The sequence below is a fragment of the Petaurus breviceps genome, unplaced genomic scaffold (genome assembly GCF_028583685.1).
Source record: "Petaurus breviceps papuanus isolate PSGF00001 unplaced genomic scaffold, PetGlider_PUasm1.0 90879, whole genome shotgun sequence".
Lineage (NCBI taxonomy): Eukaryota > Metazoa > Chordata > Mammalia > Diprotodontia > Petauridae > Petaurus > Petaurus breviceps.
In genome coordinates, this window is record NW_027187368.1 from 294384 (window position 1) to 318170 (window position 23787).

Sequence of the window (23787 nt, forward strand, 5' to 3'; positions counted from 1 at the left end):
ACCCTTAAGCGTAGCCTATCATACTCTGTTAGAAATTGGGGTAGAAGGAAGTGGAATACATCATTTACCTGTTATTTTCAATCAGTCTGTGTGCTCTCCTCACACTCTCCATCCCCACCTCCCATCTTGGTCACTGGCAGTTGAATTTCATCACAGATGTAAAACAAGAGTAAATTTCTAACTTCTAGCAATTTTTCCCTCCTCACCTGCTAGCTCTTTGGCTGGCACTGGCATTATGCTATTACCTAAAATCATTAAAGATATGCTGCTCTCCCTAGAATGTTCTTCTTATAAAAGAATAAATACCAAGTGGAAGAAGCCCAAGGAAATTCTGATTGGCCATTCTATTTAAAAAAAAAAAAAAGACAGTAAAAGGTCTTCCAGCTATTCCTAAATGTACAAGAAGACCTTATAGATTCATTCTTAGTATTATTTCACATTCCTACTAATAGGCAGTGTTAGAAATAAATAAATAGAGCTTTTTTGTTGATGTTGTTGAGGGAAGGCAAAAAATAACTTGTTGAAAGAACCTGGATCTCCCTTTTAAAAAATCCACCCTTCCTAAGCCCCTATTACAAACAACCCATTGAGTAGGGCCCCACTGCATTTCTTTCCTTCTTCCACTCCCCCCTCCAAGTTATTTCAAGATTCATTTGGGGAGATAATGTTCTGGAGAGAGTGTCAGTACATTTCAGGCACTATAAATGGTGAAACCCGTTTCACTAACCATCGGACATTTTATAGAAATGTGTCTTGTCACCGTTGGACTGTTGACAGATCCATTAGTGTACCTTTTTCAATTTTCACTTCCCCTCCCTTGCTTTTACAGATTTTTGCAGACTTGATATTTTACAGTTTTTAGTAGCAGAGCTGTTTTGTAATTGAAACTCCAGCATTGTTCGGTGGGTACAGAATTTGAATCTTCTGCAGTGTTTTTCTACTCTCTTTCCTGGGCCAATTTAAGGCTTTGCTCTGCCTGACCTTATTCACTGCAGCTGAAAATATTTTCTTGCCTTTCTTTTTCCCTTTTGTATGGCAACACATCCATGTGGAGCCTAGAAAATGTCTAAGCCAAATATCCCCTGTTCAGATTTCATCATAGAATTAAAGCAGTTTCAAACTATTGTTCTGAACAATTCTTAACAGTGATATTCAAGAAATGATACGATCCTGAACTATGATGCAATTTCAAACAATTAAACCATTGTGAACAACATTATTTTAATCAAGATACAGTTCTGAATAGATACCTTTCCTAACAATGTTACAATTTCCAAACAGTGATACCATTCCGATCAGTGTAATGAACATGAACCATGATACAGTTCTGAACAGTGATACAAATCCAGACAATGATATAATTTTAAGATGCACCAAGCTGGAGATCTGCCTCCTGCCACTCTGCATAGCAATGATGACCTCTTCAATATAATCAAGAGCCCAGTTTGCCCTTCCTGGGCTCCAGCCTTGGGTTTGAATTGCAAATGTGAAATGCGGGGCTGACCTATTGAGAGGTCATCATGGTGTATGGAAGGTCCGTCTTTAATAGGATAGTGGAGATTGAATGGAGGCCCAATTTCTGTCTGTATTTCAAAGCAACTGAAATGGAAGTTTTCAGAGAATCCCTGTGACTGATAGCAAATAATTGTTAACAGACACTGTGGCATGGCTTTATTTCACACCTCCTGTACTTCAACCCCAAACTAATAATAAGGATGGGTGACTTATTTCTCTCCATCAGCGTAGCAAGATGGTTGAGTCCTTCTGTTACTTGGCCTCCTTTGAAGGCTAACTGCACAGAATTAAGAAAAAATGCCCAAAATACCTTCCTTGACTTTCAGGAGGGAGAATTCAGCACCTCTGAATCATTGCCTAGCCTTATGTAGCGCTGAGTACCTGGGCTTGCAGATTAAAACCAAATATATTCCCTATGTACAGAGCTCCTGTGAGGTATCAGGTGTCACTGCCCTTCTGGTGCCCCATTTTTTAATGTGTTGCTGGTCCCCACAAATGTTGCCCCTCCCCCACAGATGGCTATTAAAATAGGTTCACATTAGACATCGTTTCTAGCCTGGAGTGTAATTCTTGAGATAGAATTTTTTTTTTCAGTCTGGTAAAATTGACATAATTCAGTTTAATGAGCACAGATCACAGCCCTTTTGAAAGTTTCAACATAATAGTCCTCTTTCTAAAGTGCAAGCCAGGCATATCAATTGAGATTTGGATCCTGGATCCAGAGATGAGGGTTCAAGGCCCCTCTCTGCCACTGCCTGGCCTTGTGGCTAAAAAGAGCATTGATGGGATCATAGATTTAGAGCTAGGAGGAATCTCAGAGGTCATCTAGTCCAGCCCTCTCATTTTGTAGATGAGCAACCTGAATGCCTTGCCCTCTTGGGCACACAGGTATTAAGTGGGGAAGCCATTATTCACATCCAGGTCCTCTGGCTTCATTTCCTGCACACCATGTGAAGGAAGAGTTGAGCTCTGATCAAAGGCTTTCCAATGTTCATGATGTTTCTCAGGTTTCTTACCAATATGAATTTTCCAAGTGAAACAGTACTGAATTTGGCATCACAAGACCTGAATTCACTCACCTCTCAGCTCTACTATTACATGTGTGAGTTTGGTCACTTTCCTCATCTGTAAAATATAGGGGTTAGGCTAGATGATCTCAACTTTCTGTTTCTTATAATCATCATCCCATAGGCCAGTAGTACTTTTATAGTTACAAAGCCCTTCCCTTTACAGCAGCTTTGTGAGATAGACAGGTTTGGGCAAAATTTATCCTCCCCTTTTGACTGATGAGGAAGTTTCAGATCCAGAGAAGTTGTAACATTCCTCAGGTCACACAGCTAGTAAATATCAAAGCCAAAATGCAAACCCCTATCTCCTCACTGCAAGTCCAGAACTTTTTACGTTATGACATGATCACTCTAAACCCCATGATCCAGACAGCCTCTAGCCTCATGGAATTCACATTCTACTACAGGTATACAATATATTCACAGATAAGTAAATACAGTATGCATATAAAATAAATAAAAGATGATTGGGCAACACTAGGATCTACCTTTACCTGAGTCTTGCGACTAAAAAAAAAAAAGTATGAAATTAGGGATCAGAAGAACTGGGTCCAGGTCCCTGTTCCATCTCTTACTAGCTGTGAGACTTTATTATGCAAGTCACTTTCTCTCTTGTTCCTCAGTCATACCATCTTTAAAATAGTGCTAGCTAGCAACGCCTTCACAGCTGATCAAAGCATTGTAAAAATTAATGTGAAATCAGAGTTCATATAGCATGGCTGTGCTAATACTTTTTACCTAGGAAGCACTAGAAGACTGAATTTCTCTGGTACCTTTGGCATCATGGAAGAAAATTTGCTGTTTCCATTAGCAAAGATTTTTGTTTCTAGGCCTTGAGTTTGTCTCTGTATGCTGGGAGTGGGGTCAGATACTGATCTTTGGTTCTGTGGGAGTTTAAATCGTGTGTGTGTGTGTGTGTGTGTGTGTGTGTATGTGTGTGTGTGTGTGTGCGCACGCTTGTAAGCTGTAGGTATGCACTGTATAGAATAACCATGTTCACACCTTGTCACACAGCTGTCAGTTCCTCTTCTCTAAATGCATTAAAAATCTTGCTCTGGCTCAATCAAGGAAATTCCAACATTGCTCTCAATTGGGGATATCAATATTCATTTCCTAATTTGCATTTCTTCTCTTCAAGCACCTTGGTTGTAGATGTGTTAGGCTAGCAAAAGAAAGGGCCTCTCTCAATGTAGGCAAGAGAGAGGGAGAGGAATGAAGCCACCCATGAGAAATCTGGGTCAGAGATGCTGAGAAGGTTCCCTGACTGCTTTAGATTATGAAGATTTCTCCTGCATTATAGATAACAAACTTGGAGCCAAAAATATTTTCCCTTTGACCCCTGGCTCTGGCACTCAGGTGTGGGTAATGCAAAGCTTCAAAGAGGTATGGGAATTCTTCTCAACTAAATGCCTACAATGTACCAGCCAATGTAGTGGGTATTGAGAATACAAATACAGAAATGAGACAGCTCCTGTCCTCATGGAGTTTACATTCTACTATAGATATATACAGTATGTTAACAGAGAAGTCAAAATAGCATGCATATAAGGTAAATAAAAGATGGTTGGGAGATACTAATAACTGGAGAAATCAGGGAAGATCTTTTGGAGGTGGCACTTTAACTGAGCTTTGAATGGAGTTATGGGTTCCAAGAGATAGAGGTGAAAAGAGAGAGAATTCTAGGTACAGGGAACAGTCAGTTCTGTGGCAGATGTGGGAGATGAAATGCTAATATAGGGAATAGGGAAGAGGCCAGTACTTGGCCAGAACATAGAGTAAATTATGAAAAGTAATGGAAAATCAACCTGGAAAGATAGGCTTGAGCAAGATGGCAAAGGATTTTAAATGACAAACAGAGGAACTTCTACTTAACCATAACAAGAAAAAGGTGCCACTCAAGTGTCTTGAGCAAGGAAGCGACGATCAAATCTGTGCTTTAGGAATATCTATTTGGCAGCTGTGCAGAGAGTAGATTATGAAAAGGAAAGAGCAGAGGTAGGGAGACCAATTAGGGGGCAATAATCCAGGCAAGAAAGGTTGTCTTTCCTCTTACTGTTGAAGACATTACCATTGTCCCAGTGTCCCGTGCTCACACACTCCCTTTCACCCTACGTGTTCATTCTGTAGCCAGATCTTTTCTATCTTCATAGCATTTTTCATATCTGACCTCTTCTCTCCACTTACGAAGCCACCACCCTTGTACATGCCCTCAGCCCCTCTCACCTGGACTATTACAATAACTTCCTAACTGGTCTCGCTGTCTCTCATCTCTACTCATCCTCCACTTGACTGCCAAAGTGATTTTTCCAAGGTATAGGTCTAATAATCTTCTTACTGTGTAAGCAAGCTCCAGTGACTCCCAGTTACTTCTAGGATCAAATACAAAGGCTTCTGTTTGACACTGAAAGCCTTTCACAGCCTAGCCCCTTCCTCCTTCTCCAGGCTTTCCTATCCTCTATGCACTCTACAATCCAGGTCTTTCTGTTTTTTTCTCATGCGACCTTTTCTACCCCAGCTGCATGCCTGGAATATTCTCCCTCCTTACCTCTGCCTCTTGCCTGGCTTCTCTCAAGACTCTGGTCAAATCATATCTCTGCTCCCAGGAGACCTCTCTTGATTCTTCCTTTTTCCCCCATCACCCACCCCTGCTAATGTCTTCTCTTTGAAATTACCTCCCATCTACTTTGTGTGTGTCTGTGTGTGTGTGTGTGTGTGTGTGTGTGTGGTATATTTACATAGTTATTTACATGCTGTCTCTCCCATTAGAATGTGAACTCCTTAAGGGCAGGAATAGTGTTTTTGCCTTTCTTCTTACCCTCAGTGCTTAGTACAGTGCCTGCAACCTAGTCATCACTTAATTATTGATTGACTGAACTAAAATTTGGATATGTATGAATGGGAAGAAGGTGTCAGATAAAGAGATGTTAAGAAGGTAGATCAAGAGACTTGGTAATTAATTCTCTGTTTTGAGTGAATGAAAGTTAAGGACCAAGGAGGTGTCTGAGGTTATCTACCTGACTTAGGAGAAGGTGCTGCCCTCAATAGAAATAATATTAGAGAGAGAAGTGGTTTTAGGGGGAAAGCCAATGAGTTCTGATTTTGACACATTGAGTTTGAAGTGCCTTTTGAATATCCTGGTGTTGCTGTCTAGTAGGCAAGTGGAGATATAGGTCTGGAACTCAAAAGAGGATATAGATTTGGGAGACATCTGCACAGAGGCTGTAGTTGAATTCATGGGAACTAACGAGACCAATGAGAGAAAATAGAGTGTTGCATTAGAGCTGTATTATGTACTTATCACTTCTGCTAGATTGTCAGCTCCACTGGGGGCAAGAACTCTGTCATTATCTTTATGTCACCCACATATTCTAGCACATGACCTCATACAGAGAACATATGGCAGAACTTTGGAATTATAAATAGCATTAGAACATAAAATAGAAAATGTTGGTTTGGGTTTCATATCCCCAGAGATCATGCTTGTTCTTGGCACTTATTAGGCACTTAATAAATATTTTTAATTAAGTTTAATTAGACCTGGAAAGGACCTTAGAACATCCACTGTTAGAACATAGAATATAAAATGTCAACTGGAAAAAAAAACTTATAATATTACAATAGAAAATAGAATGTTAGCGTCGGATAAAACATTAGGACATAGACTATCAGCGCTATAAGAGATCTTATGTTGAGAGACCCAGACTTGCTTGGAGTCAGAATGACCCCTGTTGGAGGCCTGTCAACCCCCAGCAACTCTCCAAAGCTGTAAGTTACTGATGAAATCACTAGAAAGAAAAGTCTTAGAACATAGAAAGCTATGCAGACATTAGACCTAACAAGGAGCTTAAAGTATGCTAGTTATGGAATGTTAGAGTGAAAGGCCATTCCTTCTATCGCCAACATTCCATGTTCCCTTCCAGCTCTGTCCGTTCACATTCTGTGACCTTACGTGCTGCATTCTCAGGTCCCTGGCAGCAGAGCAAGGCAGCCAAGTAGCACAGTGAAGAGAGTGTTCGGCCCGGAATCAGGAATGCCTGAGTTCAAATCTGGCCTCAGACGCTTACTAGCTGTGTGACTCTGGGCAGTTTGCTTTGTTTTTCTCAACTGTAAAACAAGGATAATAATAGCATCTGCTTCACAGAGTTGTTGTGAGGATCAAATGAGATAACATTTTTTAAGTACTTAGCACAGTGTCTGGCAAGTGTAGGTGCTTATTCCCTTCCCTTTACCTTCATCCACTTCTGTTTTTGGTATACTATAATTTTGTGATTCATTTTTTATGACTACTTCCTTCTTGTATTTCAAAGATGTAATGTCCCTTACATAGTACCCTGCACTATTGTTTTTATTCAAAATATTCACCTGGGCCACTCAAAAAATTATTTTTTCTAGACCATTTTAACTAATTACATTGCTGCTTTTGCTTACCCTCCACATTACCACTACACAATACATTCATATACACACATTCTCACTCCTCCATTCCTTCTTGGGAAGCATTGTGTGTCACCATCTGGATCTAAAAAGGGTCTCTTATTGTTCTCTGGAGCAGACAGAGCCCATCCACCTCTTTGTTTTATTTGACCTAAGTACTTTAGGTCAGCCTATGTCCAAAAACCCCATTTCTAATTGGCTATCAGCTTACATGTCTCATTATTGTACCTTATCAAGACTAAAACTGGAGGGGCCATGTCAGGGGGGTCATTTGATCAAAGCAGGGTCTTTTAGTAGCCAACTTTCAGTCACCCTTGCAAAGCTATGTCATTCTCTCACTCTTGTTACTAAGTGCTACAGAGGTACATAAAGTTTAGGTTTTCAGTTCAGCAGCCTCTATTGCCAAGGAAAAGTTGCAATTCAGTTCAATAAATGTTTATTGAGCACTTGGTATGAGAAAGACTCAATGTTCAGCTCCTTAGCTAGGGAGAAGATACATATATATTAATGAACATAATATAAAATTGATGTAAGTAGTTGGAAAGAGCCTTCAAACATCAAATATTAGAGCATACAACACAGGATAGTTGAATTGATGGGATCCTAGAATATAGATTATCAGAATTTAAAGGGACATTAGAGATCATCTAGGACAGGGTGGGGAACCTGTGGCCTCAAGGCCACAAGTGCAGACCTAGAGGGTCATACATGGCCTCAAGGCCACAGGTTCCCCACCCCTGATCTAGGGCAATTCACTCACTGTATAGATGGAGAAATTGAGGCTCAGATAGAGATGACTTGCCCAACACCCCTTCGTGGAAGAACTAAGAAAATCCAAGTTTACTGGTTCCCAATACAGCTTTCCACTCCCCATGAAACCTCCCATCTTCCTGTGTTTTATATACTTAGTCCAGTATATACCAAAGGTAGCATCACTGACATTTTTCTACCTCACAGGATATTGCTGAAAATGGCTGTAGCCCAGCCACAGAAGATCCTTTGCCAAAGGCTGCTCCTTCACCATTAGCTGAAGCAAAGGATTCCAAAGTCCGAGAAGACAGGAGGCCCATCACCGTGCACTTTGGGCAGGTATGCATAGAACCCTTCTTTTACAATTCTACCAAAATGGACTTCAGAAATATTATCTAGCCTGTCTACAATTCATCTTGATTTTCAGGATTCTTTTTCATAACAGTTTTCTCTAGTGAAAGTTGCTCTCAACTTCCAATATTCAGAAGTATTTTTCTGTTTCAAAATCTCACTGAAGAAATTTCCAGAATATGGAAGCAAAGCATCATGGCCATGGCAGTCAACTCTTTTGACTCTTATGTGAACTCATTAAATCCAACAGCTTCTGCTCTCACTACCTGAGAGAGAACCAGCTCATTAGAACCTTTTAGCATGGCAGGCTCCCTCTCTGTATCCCCAAGTAAAAGGCAGCAAACCTTAGCTTTAAGAAAATCAATTTGGTTGTTCTTTATTAATATACTCCCAGAAAATCCATATCAGAAGTCATTCTCTACAGGATAAACACCCGTATTCTGATGCAGGCAATCCAGAAATATTTTCATCTATTATAAGTGTTGGGAAAACTGTCTTTTTGTTGAATGTCTTTCCAAAGTTAAACATGGTACCAAGATATAAAAAATTAACTTCTCTTTGTCAGTTTCTCACTATGATCATGCTTTTGTGCAAAGAAGGAATCTTGTCTGTTCTTCATCAGCTCCTTTGATTGAATTAGGTGTTTTGTCTCTGAAATTCTTTTCAGAGCAAATGTAAAACGATTCTTTGATAAGGTGAAATGTTGATAAACCAAAGTCTTCTAAGATACCATTGACAAAGAGAATGGGGGATGGAGTAAGACACAAACCCAACAGCATGTGGCCACAATCAACACTGTGTCAGAAGAATGTTACTAATACATTACTAATATTTATATATTGGTGTCTTGTCCTCTTTTAGACTGAACTCCATGAAATAGCAACCTCTTTATATACCTCCCCCTACCACCCAAGCATCCCTACCCATTACCTAGCAGAGTAGGCATGTAATAAATTTGTTGAACAAAAAACCAGCCACATCAAAACAAACTGCGATACTCTGGTCTATTGCTAGAAAAAGACTGGAGATGGTCATCAAAGAGACCTAAGATTGAATTCCAGCAGTTTTAGTATTCATCCCCCCACCTAACCCAGCATTAGCCTGCTTCCCTCAGCAATACAGCTTCTTAGGTGTGCATAAAAATGATTCTTACTAGAATAAACTGCCCTCCTCACACATATACACATTCTTCCTTTTTAAGTTTAGTATTTCATTAGGATTTTGATGAACATCAGCAAAATGAACATTCCCCTGTATAAAGAACAGAAAAAGAGGATATGAAATTGCAGATCTCTATTATGTACAGCTCAGAGGCTTTTTGTAGTATATATGAAGTTTAATACAGGAATACCAAAACTACACTCCTTGTCTTTGTGCCCTTCTGAACTTCCTTATGCTCTCTTCTGAATATTTTTAAATGTTTCACTGATGCTTTTTATTTTTCTTTGCATCCCTATCACTACCTCTTACACCTTCCACCCACCCCCACACTATAATTCTTGCAAGTCACAAATAAGTATAATCAAGAATAACAAATCCATACACTGGCCATGTCTGAAAAAAAAATGGAGAAAATCTATTTCTCCATTTTATCACCTCTCTATCATGGATTGATATGCATGACTGAGTCATCCTCACACCTCTGGAGTAATGATTGGTCATTGCATTCATCAGAATTATTAAGTCTTTCTAAGTTGTTTTATAAATTATTCTACTGGTTCTGCTCACTTTTCTCTATATCAGCTCATCCAGGTTCTCCCAGCTGTTTCTGCTTTCATCACTTCTTATGGCACAATAATATTCTATTATATCCCCATACCATAATTTGTTCAACTTCTACGCATTTGATGGGCACCCCCTTTTTGTTTATAGTTCTGTGCTACAACATATAGTGCTGCTATAAAACACTCTTGTACTTTATTGTCTTTTCTTTCTTTCTTTCATCTGTTTGGTCTGTATGCCGAGTAGTGGTTTTGCTGGGTCAAGGGGATGACTTTTGGGATATAGTTCCAAATTGCTTGTTGGAATGGAATGATTAAACCAATTCACTGCTCCACCAACAGTATATTAATGTGAATTTCTTCTCATAGACCCCCTTGAAATTGTCCTTTCTCTTTTCTTTTTTTTTTTTAAATTTTTGTAATCTATGCCAGTCTGATTTAGGTGATATGGAGCTCACAGTTGTTTTAATGTGCATTTCTGTTATCGTCAATTATTTGGAGCATTTTTTCATATGGTCATTACTTTTCTCCTTTTGAATTTCCTGTTCATTTCCTCTGACCATTAATCTATTATGGAATGGCTCTTGTTCTCATATATTTGTATCTATTCTATATCCTTGATAACAAATCTTTATCCAGCAAATCTGCTGCAAAAATTTTTTTCCCAGTTAAACTATTTTCATTCTAATTCTAACTGCATTGATTTTGCACAAAAACTTTTCAAAAAAATTTTTTTTGTAAGGGGGGAAGTTGGGACAATTGGGGTTAAGTGACTTGCCCAAGGTCACATGGCTAGTAAATTTAGTTAAGTGTCTGAGGCCTGATTTAAACTCAGGTCGTCCTGACTCCAGGGCCGGTGCTCTATTCACTGTGCCACCTAGCCGCACCAAAAACTTTTCAATTTTGTATAATCAAAATTGTTCATTTTATCTCCAGCAATCATCTCCATACACATACTTTTATTGAAGGACTTATTTTGAGGGAACCAATTACCAAAGTTAAATGTAATAAGCAGGCATATATGCAAGGTTTTGTTCAAGGGTTTTCCCCTCAATACAGTGTTCTTAAGGTTAAAATAAAACTGAAATAATCTTAAACCCAAACTTGCTAAATTATCCATAAGATTAAAAGCTGGAAAAGACCTTAGAAATCATGCAGGCCAACACCATTCTACAGATGAGAAAACTGAGGCTCAAATAAATTAAATGACTTGCCTAAAATCATATAGACTATGTTAGAGCTGAAATTTGATTTCAAGGTGTCTGATTTCCAAATCCAATGCTTTTTCTATTATAGTACCACACAGAAATAATTTTGAAGGCAGTTTCACTAAATTATTTCATTTAATGAAGTGGCCTTTAAGGTATTTTCATTTCAGTTTTATTTCAGTCTTTAAATACTTAAGAATCTTACAGTAAAAAAATATTTTATTTGCCATAGGTTATTAGTTCAAGCAGCAAGTTTGCAGATAGATTTTTCTCATCCATCTAATGCTTTGTTTGAAATAGTCACATGACTTATCTTTAGGGGTTTTTTGTTTTTGCAATTTTTTTTGCTTTAAAACTTAAAAGTGGGATATTTACTACAAAAAAAAAGATTTTGTTAAAGATAACCTCAAAAAAGATATAATTTCTACTTCCCCATACCCTTCCTCTGAAAGATCCATCCCCCCTCCCCTCCATCCCTCTGGACATCAGCTCAAAGTTGGAACAAACCTGAGTGACTGTCACTACCATTGCTAACAATGAAAGCTTTGGCCACATAGTGTATCCAGGATGGCAGCCCCAGGCAGGAAGGGGGTGGTGTGGGGGAGGGGGGCTCTTTCCCCAGTAGCCTTTGTCCCTCTTTCTGTATGTACACACTCCTCCTGGACAGATGCATTTTTGAAAATATGACACAGGAGTTGAAAAATATCCTAGTGTTAAATGTGAAGAAATCTTTTTCCTGTTTTGGTAAGAGTGAAGGACTGTTTTAATGTCCTTTTCCAATAAATGGGGAATAAATGTTGTGTGTTTTTGTATGCACATAAATGCAGATAGCATGTGTCTGGGTGTGTATGTGCCCCTATGTGTGTGAATGGATAGATAGATAAATTGATAGATAGAATAGATAGGAGGGGGAGGGGGGGTCGAATAAACAATTAAAAAGCCACCCCAAACTGTTGAAATAAGAGCTGTTTGTGCCTTCACAGGTCTGTAAACTAGGGAGGATAAAAGTGTGTTTTTTCCCGTCTGTGACTGGCTTCACGTGTCTGCCAGCATTATGCAAGTGTACTGGGGGAAGGCAGAAATTTTTAAAATGCATGCATGTGGATGAGGGTCAAGCCCCGAGTATCAGTAATGCAGTGGGCTCCCCTGTACAGCTGCAGCGCCCGAGCCTACCCACAGCAACGAGATGCCTTAATTGAGACATGCTGTCAAAGTGACAAACACATTTGCATACAGTCTATTTATTTTCACCAGGGAAGGTCTACAGTCTGCCGTCGGTTGAACATTCTTAATCAGTTTGCTGTAAGTGAGCCGGCAGCTAGCTGTCCTGTGCTGGGAGCTTTTCTTCATTACATGACAGATTAGCTAAAGGGGGGATGGTCTAGGAAAGGCATTAAACCCCTTCATTTTAACTCTTTGTGGCTTACCCTACTGCATGTTAGCTTCTGGCCCTCTCCAGTCTGCTCACAGTTGTGACAGTCTTCATTATTCAGCCATTTCTTAAACACACAGTATCATGGTAAATTATTCGTAAGCACCCATATAGTACAGGCAGGGCCACAGAGCTCAGAAACATCAAGGTTTCAGATGCTGTGATTCTAAAAATGCTTGTGTTTCCCTGAGAGTTTTAATTATATTCCTCTGTGCACGGTAAAAAAAAAAAAAAAAGAAAGAAAAAAAAAAAACGAAAAAAAGATGTTATTTCATTCATTCAGGAAACATTTATGAAGCTCTTGTTATGTGCAGTGAGTGCCCTGTGTTCAGAGAAGGGAAGAATTCAAAGATAAATAAAACATTGCCCCATCATCAAGGAATTTTTATTCTAGTGAAGGAGATGAGACTTGGACACAAATAAAGAAAGATTATAATATGATGTGGACTTATAAGAGGAGCACAGAGTGTTACATGATCAGATGAGGGAGATATCACTTTAAGCTGGAGGAATCCAGGTAGGCTTCAGAGAGGTGGTAGCTTTAGAGCTGGGTCTTGAAGGTTGAGTGCTGGCTGAGGTATAGGGGTGGGGAATTTGGGACAAAGGGAATAAATTTGCATAAGCAAAGGGAATAGAGGTGGGGGAATGCTGGATGTGTTGAGGGGACTAGATAATCAGATCCAAAATCTCCTTTTATGGACTTCATTTTATGGAATTCAATATTTTGAGGTCTCTTGTAGTGCTAATATTCTTATTCAGACATTCTAAGGTTCCTTCTAGCTCTGGCAGTTTGTTCTCTATGTTCTTTTAGCTGTGACGAAAATTACTTGCCCAAGGTCATACGTAGAGTTAGTAGCAGAGTAATTGTTCAAATCTTTTCCCATACATCATGAGCAAATCAGATTGGCCATGGAAACTCTGAATATGGGTTTCGTATTCTGGTATAGATTAATACCATCAAGGATGTGGACCTCAGTTAGGAATTTTACTTGCTATTACCAGTCCTGCTCTTAGGAGGCAGAAAACAGAAATAAAGAATCATATGGAGGATCATGGGAAATGGCCCCAGGGTCCTTCTGCTTTGCATTCTCCCTTAACTGATTGATCTGTGGACAAATGAATCTCTTGCTTTCCACCCTGATGGATTCCAAAGGGCTTGTGTTGAAAGGTACCTCTTTTTCCCCCAAACTAAAAGAACATTCTTTAAGCTATTTAGTGTAAAGTTCCAGAATTGAAATAATGCACCAATGGAGTAAGTTGGAGACAAAACCGAAGATTCCAGTGATTCCCAGAGACTTAGGACAGCAGTTGGTTTGAATACCTCTCAGATATAAACTCTGTATTAAAAGAGGAGTTTCTTCATCTTTGTATAGACTTAACACTATTATATGCAAAAAGAAAAAGTCATCTTGGGCTCATATTTGGTGGATGTTTCGGTCAGCTACCAAAAAAGTCACTTTTTAACCTTTTTCAATTTGAAACTAAGGTTCATGTGTAGTGGAGAGACCAGTGAACTAGGAGTAAAGAAGTCTAGGTCCTAGACCTCCACCCTGCTGCAACTCACTGTGTGGCCTTGAGCAAATTAGAACCTTTCTCTGGATTTCTCTTTCCTCACTTGTAAAAGGAAGAGATTAAAATTAAGGGTTTTGAGGTCCTTTCCACCTCTAAACATTCTAAGATTCTTTATTCTAAAGTCCTTTTTGGTCTGTGTTCTGAGGTCTTTTCTAACTCTAGCATCCTGTGTCTTAATATTATTTATTCTAAAATTTCCTACTCTGACATTTAGTGATTCTATGAAGTCTTATAAAATTACTAGATCTTAATGATTTGAATAGAAGGCACTTTGCAACAAGGAGGAGAAAGCACAAACTTGGAGCTGGGAAACCTGTGTTCACATCTCTGCTCTAGCAGTTCCTGTGTAGCTGTCAGCAGGTGATTTAGCCTCCCTTTCTCCATCTATAAAATGGGGACAATAATACTCATACTAATAGCCTCTCAGAATTGTTGTGAAGAAAGCACTTTATAAAAAGTAAACTTTAAAGTTATTAGTTCATTTCATCAAGTGCTAAGTGCCCTACTAGCTTTGTCACCATGTTTGTATTTCTTTTTTGCTCAAATGGAGAAAAAAAAAATAGCAAATTAGCCCTCTTATGGAAGAATTTCCAGTCCTTGGTGGTCATAAATCTAGATTCTTGTCCTCTACTAGAAATAGCTTTGTAATTATAAAAATTACACTAAAGTCTAATTTTACCTTAGGTACATTTTTATTACTAAATGAGAAACTGATTTTCAAACAGAAAATCAGTGACAGGGAAGGAATGTGATACATTTGGAAAGAGCTCTGGATTTGAAGTCAGAAGACTGAGATTCAAACCCAGCTCTGATATTTACTGCCTTTGTGACCTTGAGCAAATCTCTTAACATCTCTGAGCCTCCATTTCTTCATCAATAAAATAAGGGCATTAGATAGATCTTGATCATTTCTAAGGTACCTTCTAGCTCTGATTCTGCAGCTTTTTTCCTACTTGTCTGTGCTGTTGTCATTGCCCCTTGGGAGTCAATGTGGTATAGCAGAAAGAATTGACCCTTACTAACTATGTGACTGTGGGTAAATCACTTCATCTAAGTCTCAGTGTCCTCATCTGTAAACGGGGGGCAGTAGTACTTGAAATTGCTACCTCACAAGACTGTAAAGAGATAAAAGCAGCAGTTATTATTACTCTTCATGAAGGTTGGGTTGATGGGCCATGGTTGGCCTTTCCATTGTGTAGTCACACTATGCTTTAGACAGTTTTCTCTTAGAAGCCAAAGTAAACAATCAAAGGAGCTTGCCTCTAAACATAGCATTAGATTTAGGGGGGGGAAAGAAGTGCCAATAGAAGAAGAGAAATGAGATTCAAGAACTTCACAAGTGCTGAGTTGAAAATTCAAGAGGTTTTGATTAAGGATTCAGTGTTTGCTGAAATGTGTTTTGTTATCTTTGTGGATATCTTTTGTCTGTTTTTGTTGAAGTGAAGAAACCTAAATATCCTAGCCAAAGATAGTCAAAATTAGAAATATCTTCCTGATACTGTATTTGGTAGACCTCATTTGAAATTTTGTTAACTGAAGGAGGCTCAAATTCAACTAGCAATTGCTTTGAAATCCAAACCACTTATTCTCTATTCAGCATGGATTGAAGATAACAGAGAAAGAGTATATTGAAACTGAGCACAGACTCTTTTTTTTTTTTTTTTGCCTTTTGGAGGGCAATTGGGGTTAAGTAAATTGCCCAAGGTTACATGACTAGTTGTGTGTGTGTGTGTGTGTGTGTGTGTGTGTGTGTGTGTGTTAAGTGTCCATGGCTCAGGATCTGAACTCAGGTCCTCCTGACTCCAGGGCCGGTGCTTTACTCACTGCGCCACCTAGCCGCCCCCTACAGACTCTTAAATGTGTAGAATGATTTCATATATAGATATAGATTTCAGCTGACATACTTCTGTGACTCTAGGCAAGTCACTTGACTTCTCTGAAGCTCGGTTTCAGTCTCAGTAAGATGCAGGTATTTTGTACTACCTGCTTTGTAACAAACAAATGCTATGGTGTATGGTACTGTACTATATAAATCTTAAATGGAATTAAAGAGGAGGCATTAGAACATAGATCATTGATGCTGAAAGAAGCCTTAAAACCACAACTGTTAGAACCTATATTACATGTTAGAGCCAGAAGAAGCTCTAGAGGTCACTTTGTCCAATGTGTTCATTGAAGAAACTGAAGCTCAGAGGGAGGATTGACTTGCCTGTGGTCGCACAGCGAGTTAGTGGCCAAAGTGAGGACTTGAACCCATGTCTACTGACTCCTGATAAGGGCAGAAGTGCTTGAACCACTCTTTGTGGATACCGCCTCTTTGTTTGAGACAAAGCCAGAAGCAGAATGGCCCCCCTCCTGGCTTGTAGCACTCTATGAAAATGAGTTTCTTTCTGCCCAGTCCTTGAAGTATTCTGTGAGTGAAGGTGTTAATTAAACATTTCATCTACTTTGCAGTAATTTCAAACAAGATTGATATTTATCTTGTGACAGGCGCTCCTCGAGTATCCAGATTTAGGGAGCCCTATAACTTTGTGTTGGGAGTTAATGGATATAAGGGTGTTATATATCCATAAAGCATTACATAAATATGAGGATTATGATAACAAGCCATCAGTTTCTGTTGCTCTTAAGCACTTCTCAGACTCATTGTGGTGTAGTGCGAAAAGCACAGGACTTAGGATCAAAAGATTTAGGTTGCTTGCCCTCACCTATCTGCACTGCCTATATTTCTTTTATCCCCGTTTTACAGATGAGAAAACTGAGGTTTGCAATCTTTACAATGCCATAATAGGGAGGAAGAGACAGGCAAACAGAGACAGTGATATCTTAGAAGAGATTGTTAGATCAAGAAATGTTTCATCCCCCACATTCCTCACATAGTAAGAGTGTCATTGCCAAGATCCTGACCCAAGTCTGCCAAACCAAGCCCAGTACTACCTCCCAGGCAATGGGGTCTACTGTAATAAATGTGACTGCTTCCTCCCTCCCTCCCTCCACTTCAGGGAGAGGCACATTGTTGTGGGAGGAGTCCTAGAGTTCAAGACCACAGACTTGGTTTGAATCCCAACTCTGCTACTATTTAACCATCTCTGATACTCAGTTGACTTTTCTGTAAATTAGGGATAATGGTTGTGCTATTAACCTCATGGAGTTGTTGAAAGGAGGGTGTTTCAGAGGACTTGAAGTGCTGTGTGAATTTTTATTACTGTTTCCACTTTAGGGATGGAAAAACTGAGACTTGGCAATAGGATGCTAGGATTTAAAACTAGCAGGAGGGACCTGAGAGAGAATCTTGTCCCAACCACCTCATTTTACAGATGAGAAAGCTAAGATCTAGAGAGGGGAAGCAACTCACCCAGGGTCACACAGAAGGAAGAGTTGGAATCCAAACTTCTTATTTCCAAGCCAGGGCTCTTTGTCCCAGAGCTCCCTGCAGTGATGTTCCCAAGGTCACACAGTTAAGAGACAGAGCCAGGAAGCCAAACCAGGTCTCTTGCAAGCTTAGGATTCTTTCCTCATGGCCATATTGCCTTAAGCATCTCTCCTTCCCTTCTCATATGGGCAGACTGGATTTTTCCTCTTCTCTCTCCTGTGGTCTCTGTTTTCTTCAGGAGTCTGAAATGTGGCAGCCCTGGGGAAAGGCAGATTTTGGAGCTGCAGTGGCTCTCAGAGATGACTTTGGAAGGGCTGGTACACAGAAGTTCCTAGAAACCATAAGGAACAACAAACTTGGTGATGACCCTAAACTTAAATTTGTTCTTTTTATTTATTATTGTCAAAAGGTCATTTCTGTGAAAATGGTGACTAGAGTAGTTTGAAGGCTGCACCCAAGCACTTTGAACTTCACCTGCCTTCAAAGGGAATCAGAGCCTGCAGGCAGATTCAGGGAGATAAGGATTCTAGTTCACTGCACCAAGGGAGATCCATCAGAGTTTGTCACGGGGCAGATGGAAAAAATCTTAAATTTTGAAAGCATATTACAAGCAATACAATTCACTATTCAAACCACATAATCTTAGAAGGAACCTCAGGAGTCATCCAATCCAAATCTTACCTAAACACAAATCTCCTTTACAAAATCCTCAGCAGTGGATCTACCTGAAGACCTCCAGTGCTGGGGAACTTACTACCTCAGAGAGCAGCACCCTTAAATATTGGGGCATCTCTGATTTTTAGGAAGTCTATAGAATGTCAGATTTGGAAGGGACCTTAGGAGTCATCTTATATGAGCCTTACCTGAAGCATGAATCTCTTCTAAGACATAACTGATGGGTGGTATGCCTTGAACACCTCCAATAATGGGGGGCTCCTAAGGTGACATTTTCTACTTTTGGAAAACACTAATTGTTAGAAAAATTGTTTCTTATATTAAGACTAAATCTGACTCTCTGTAACTATACCTCCCCACTGGCCATAGCTCCTACTTCTGCCATCTGGAACCAAGCTGAATAAGTCAAATTCCTCTCCCAATAATAAGAGTTGACATTCAAATAGCACTTGAAGGTTTGCAAAGTCCTCTCTCATTGAGACCTGGCTCCCTTCTGAAGACCCAACTTCCCTTTCCAACATTGGTTGCACTTTGACTCCTACCCCACCACTCACTGGTCACAGTGGGAGAATACTCCTTGGAATCCTCCTTGCTCCCCACTGCCAAATCCAAGGCTACCCTCTACCACCATCACTCAGAACCCTCTTCTCTGAGGTTCACTCAACTGGTATCCACCACTCAATCAAAATCCTAGTAGCTCTTCTCTACTGAGCTCCAGGATGCTCTTTTTTCCTCAGTAAGTTCAATGTCTGGCTCGAAGATGTCCTTTCCTCCCCAACTCCTGTGCTCACTTATATTAGTGGACTTCAACCTACATATTGATACTCCCTCAAATACATCTTCTCTCCCACCCTACCTCAGCTACACACACCATCCTTTTGATCTTGCCATCACCCACAAATACTCGGTTTCCATGTTCATGAACTCTGAAATTCCCTTATGACAGTCTGTTATCCTCTCTCTCTGTCTCTCTTTGTCTGTCTCTGTCTCTGTCTCTGTCTCTCTCTCTTTCTCTGTCTCTCTGTCTCTCTCTCTGTCTCTCTCTCTGTCTCTCTCTCTCTGTCTCTCTCTCTCTCTGTGTCTCTCTCTCTCTGTCTCTCTCTGTCTCTGTCTCTCTCTCTCTCTCTCTCTCTCTCTCTCTCTCTCTCTCTCTCTCTGTCTCTCTCTCTCTCTCTCTCTCCCTCTCACTGTCTCTGTCTGTCTCTCTCTCCCCCCGCTTACCACCCCAGACCCTGTTCTTTGTCCTCACTGTCTCCTCCCATATCTTGATCCTTCACTTTTCCAGGTTATCACCCCTACACTAGCTACACTCTCCTTCCCTTCCCCATTTTGACCCTTTGGTAAGCCAGTTCATCTTACACTGGCCTCTTTTCTTGAATTCCTTGCCCCTTTATCCTGTTACTGATCTTACCCTGCCAAGCCTAAGCCTTGGATTACTTGACCATCTGTTGCCTTCACTATTATTCATGTGCTGCTGAACAAAGCTGGAGAAAATAACAAAACTTTGCTGATAGGATCCACTACAAAATTATGTTACACAAACTCAACTGGACCCTCACTGCAGTGAGGCAATCCTTTTATACCTCCCTAATTGACTCACTAGCCCATTTGCCACAGTGGCTTTTATCTTTCCTCAAACCTCCTAAAGCCCTGTCCTCCCCCAGCTGAGAACTTTGCCTAATATTACACTGAAAAAATTGAGATCATTTGTTAAGAACTTCCTCTTTTCCCCTCATACTCATCTCATATTACTCATATACCTCCCATCAGCATCACCCAGATACCTTTCATTACTGCCTTCTTCTTTACTCCCATCTCACAGGAAAAGGTGACCCTTCTCTTTGCCAAAACAAACCACTCTTCATGGTCAAGTACCATTCCATTCCATCTCCCCCAGCATATTTCATCCTCTTTCATATGCATCATCTTACTTATCTTCAGTTTTAACCCTTTCTGCTGGCTTTCCCCCTACTACCTCCAAACATGCCTATATTTCCCTATCCTCAAAAAAACTTTAATAGGGATCCATCTGTTTCTGCTAGCTATTATTGTTCCATACCTTTTTCCCCTTTGTGACTAAACCTCTTGAGAAATCTATCAACAGTAAGTTCTTCTACTTCCTTTCCTCTTCTTAAGTCTTTATGGTCTGGCCTCTGACCTAATCATTCAACTGAAATTGCTTTTACACCTCTAACGGTCTTTTCTCAGCTCTCATCCTTCTTGACCTTTCTTCAGTCTTTAATACTGTTGATCACCCTTTTCTCCCTGATAGTATCTTCTCTCTAGCATAGTTCTCCTACATATCTGACTACTGCTTCTCTGTCTCCTTTGCTGGACTTTCATCCAGTTAATGCCACTAATATGGGTGTCCCCTATGGTTCTTCCATCTCTTCTCTTTCTGTGTTATTTTACTTGATGATCTCATCAGTCCCCACAGATGTGCTCCCAATTCTCAGATCTACTTATCCTGCTCTAACCTCTCTCCTCATTTTTAGTCCTGTATCTCTCATTGCCTATTGGACATCTAGAACTAGATGTCCCATAGACCTCTTAAGCTCAGCGTGCCCCAAACCAGACTCATTACCTTTCTCCCCATATCCTCTCTTCTTTCCACCTTCTCTGTTACTGTCCAGGGTACTATCATCCTCAGCCATCTAGACTCATAACCCACCTGTCATTCTCAACTCCTTCCTTTCTCACCTTCACATATACAATCTGTTGCCAAGTCCTGTCTCTTTTTACCTCTAGAATACCATATAACACTATTCCCTCTTCTCTCCACTGACATTTCCACCACTGGTGCAGACCCTTATAGCCCCATGCTTGGACGACTGCAATAACCTGCTGGTGGGCTTTCCCTGCCTCAAGTCTCTCCCTACTGCAGCCCATGCACCACTTACGTTTTGAATCGATCTTCCTAAAGCACAGACCTGACTCTGTCATCATACTACTCAAGAAGGTTCAGTGGCTCCCTATCAACTCCAAGGTCAATATAAAATCTTGTGTTTGGATGTTAAACCCCTTAATAGGCAGACACACACTCACACCCCTTTCCAGTCTTCTTACACTCATCCCCATGACTCTGCAATCCTGTGACACTGGCCTCCTCGCTCCCTCCTTCAACAAGACACTGCCTCTTGGCTATGTATTATCACAAGTAGACACTCCTCTGCCTGAAATACTCTCCCTCCTCATCTCAGCCTCTTGGCTTCCTTGGCTTTCTCCAAGTCCCAAGTAAAATCCCATCTTCTTCAGAAAGCCTCTCCCAATACCCCTTAATGCTATTGCCTTCTGAGATTACCTCCAGTTTATCTTGCTTATGTCTTGTTTGTACAAAATTGTTTTCATGTTGTCTCCCTCCTAAGATTGTGAGCTCCTTAAGACCAGGTACCACCTTCTGCCCTTTCTTTATGTCCCCAGAACTTGTCACAGTTGCCTGGAACATAGCAGGTGCTTAATACATGCTAGATGGCTAATCAACAAAGAATATCTTGTTTGAGGTGTGTACTGTAGGTATTATTATCCCCATTTTATAGATGAGGAAACTGAAGCTCAAAGAGATGAAGGGATTAACTTCCATTTTTTTATAGCCATCCAGTCCTATTCAATGAGTATTCATTAAGTGTCTACTTTTTGTAAGGTACCATGCTAGAGCTACAAAAACAAAATGAAAGCATTCACTGCCCTCAGGGAGCTTACATCCTCCTAATACATCTAGTAAATGTCAGAATCAGGATTCAAACCCAGATCTTAACTCTAAATCCCACATTCTCTCTGCTGTTCTATCTTTTCATGACATCTCTTCAAAAACATGCTTCTCCTCCCGCCACCAAAATCTTATCTTCCTCAGGCTAAATTTCCCCTCTTGTTTCAACTGAAGCTCATATGGAATGGTTTTGAGTTCCTTCACCATTGTGATCAGCTACCTGGATATGGTCTTGCTTATCAGAGTACTTTCTAAAATGTGACTTCCAAAAGTGAGCTTAACATTCCATTTATTGACTGAGCAGAGCACAGGGTAACAGAATTGTTGCCTCTCTCATGCAGAACATCAGGTCATTTCAAAACACATGGATCAAATCTATGTCTGTAGCTTTGCAGAGGAAACAAACCCCCTCTAACCAGTAGTGATGTGGTGGGAGCTGCCGTTGACATTGAACTCTCTTAGAGAACTTTTTGCTGCAATAGAGGAGATGAATTTAACACTCAGAAGTAAAATCCTCTCTTGGCAGATTGTTTCTGGTACTTGTTCCCTCAACCTCATTCTCCTCATCAATGAAATGGGAATAATAAGGCTTAAAGAACTACCTGCTTCCCAGGATCATCTGTAAAGTTCTGTAAAGAGCTGTGTAAATGTGAGCTAATGGTGGAATGCTGGTCTGGCATCTCTGCCATGATGTTTGCTATGGGTACATGAATAAGAATACCTTACATTTCTATAGCACTTGAAGGCTTATTTAAAAAACACATACACACACTTTCCTTACAATGATCCTTTGGTAAGCATCATTATTATCATTTTACAAATGAAGAAATAAAGGTTCAGAGGGGACAAGTAACCTCCTTAGAGTCACATAGCAAGGAGGCAGCAGAGTCAGGCTTCCTGATTCTATGAGCAGAGCTTTTTCTACTATGCCAAGCAGCATATCCATATCGCATAAATTGATTATTCTCCTATACTTTACCTAAAGATACTTCCTAACAATTTCAGTAATTTAAGTACCTGCTCAATTTGGACAACTAGGTGGCACAGTGGTTAGAGTGTCAGGCCTGGAGTCAGGAAGATACCTCTTTATGAGTTCAAATCTGTCCTTAGACACTTACTAACTGTGTGACCCTGGGCAAGTCACTTAACCCTGTTTGCCTCATTTTCCTCATCTGTAAGATGAGCTGGAAAAGGAAGTGGCTCCAGTATCTTTGCCAAGAAAATTCCAAAAGCATGCAAAGAGTCAGATTTGACTGAAATGGCTGAACAGCAACAAACTGGCCAATTAATGTTCTTTGCAATATGTTTTTTTCAGTCTGTTACAGTATTCTTCTTGTGCCCTATTTGCTTCCACTATAGTCCTCCTCTGATGCTTACTTGGGCTATAGTGGCATAGAGGAAACCATGAGCACTTGAAGGTTCTGCCAGTGAAGCAAAAGCTATGGCAAGTCAGAAAACCTGTTTGATTCCCAACACTGCTACTCACTAGCAGTGAGAACTTTTTTTTTTTTTTTGCTTTTTGGAGGGGCTAAGGGAGCGTGACTTGCCCGAGGTCACATGGCTAGTTTTTTGTGTTAAATGTCTGAGGCTGAATTTGAACTCAGGTCCTCCTGACTCCACGGTCAGTGCTCTATTCACTGTGCCACCTAGCTGCCCCTGAGCCATGAGAATTTTAGCAAGATCCTTAATGCCACCGAGCCACTTTGCTTACCTATAAGATGAAAGTAATGATACTTGCACAGAAGGAGTGCTGTAAGGAAAGCACTTAATAGCTCTTAAAATACCATAGAAATGTGAGTAGTTGTTGGCATCGTTGTCATGTTACCAACAAGATAGAAAGGCTTCAGGTACAGTCTCAGACACAGATTGTCTTGTTGGAAGAGAGAGAGAGATTACTTCTACTAGGGTAAGAGGAAAAGGAGGGAGTGGGGAGGAAAGCTTCAATGTGCATTGTTAGGGCTAAATTCTCATCCCAAAGAAATG

General features: G+C 40.2%; 1 protein-coding gene across 1 annotated transcript in view; it reads left to right on the forward strand.

Annotated features, from left to right (window-relative positions):
* The window catches only part of DENND1A (DENN domain containing 1A), a gene marked incomplete at its 5' end in the record, with an annotated part of 386178 nt that overhangs the window by 289188 nt on the left and 73203 nt on the right, over positions 1 to 23787 (forward strand). The window contains one exon of the mRNA XM_069073945.1: positions 7974 to 8105. Coding sequence (XP_068930046.1) covers positions 7974 to 8105 — 132 coding nt within the window. The remainder of the gene's footprint in view (positions 1 to 7973; positions 8106 to 23787) is intronic.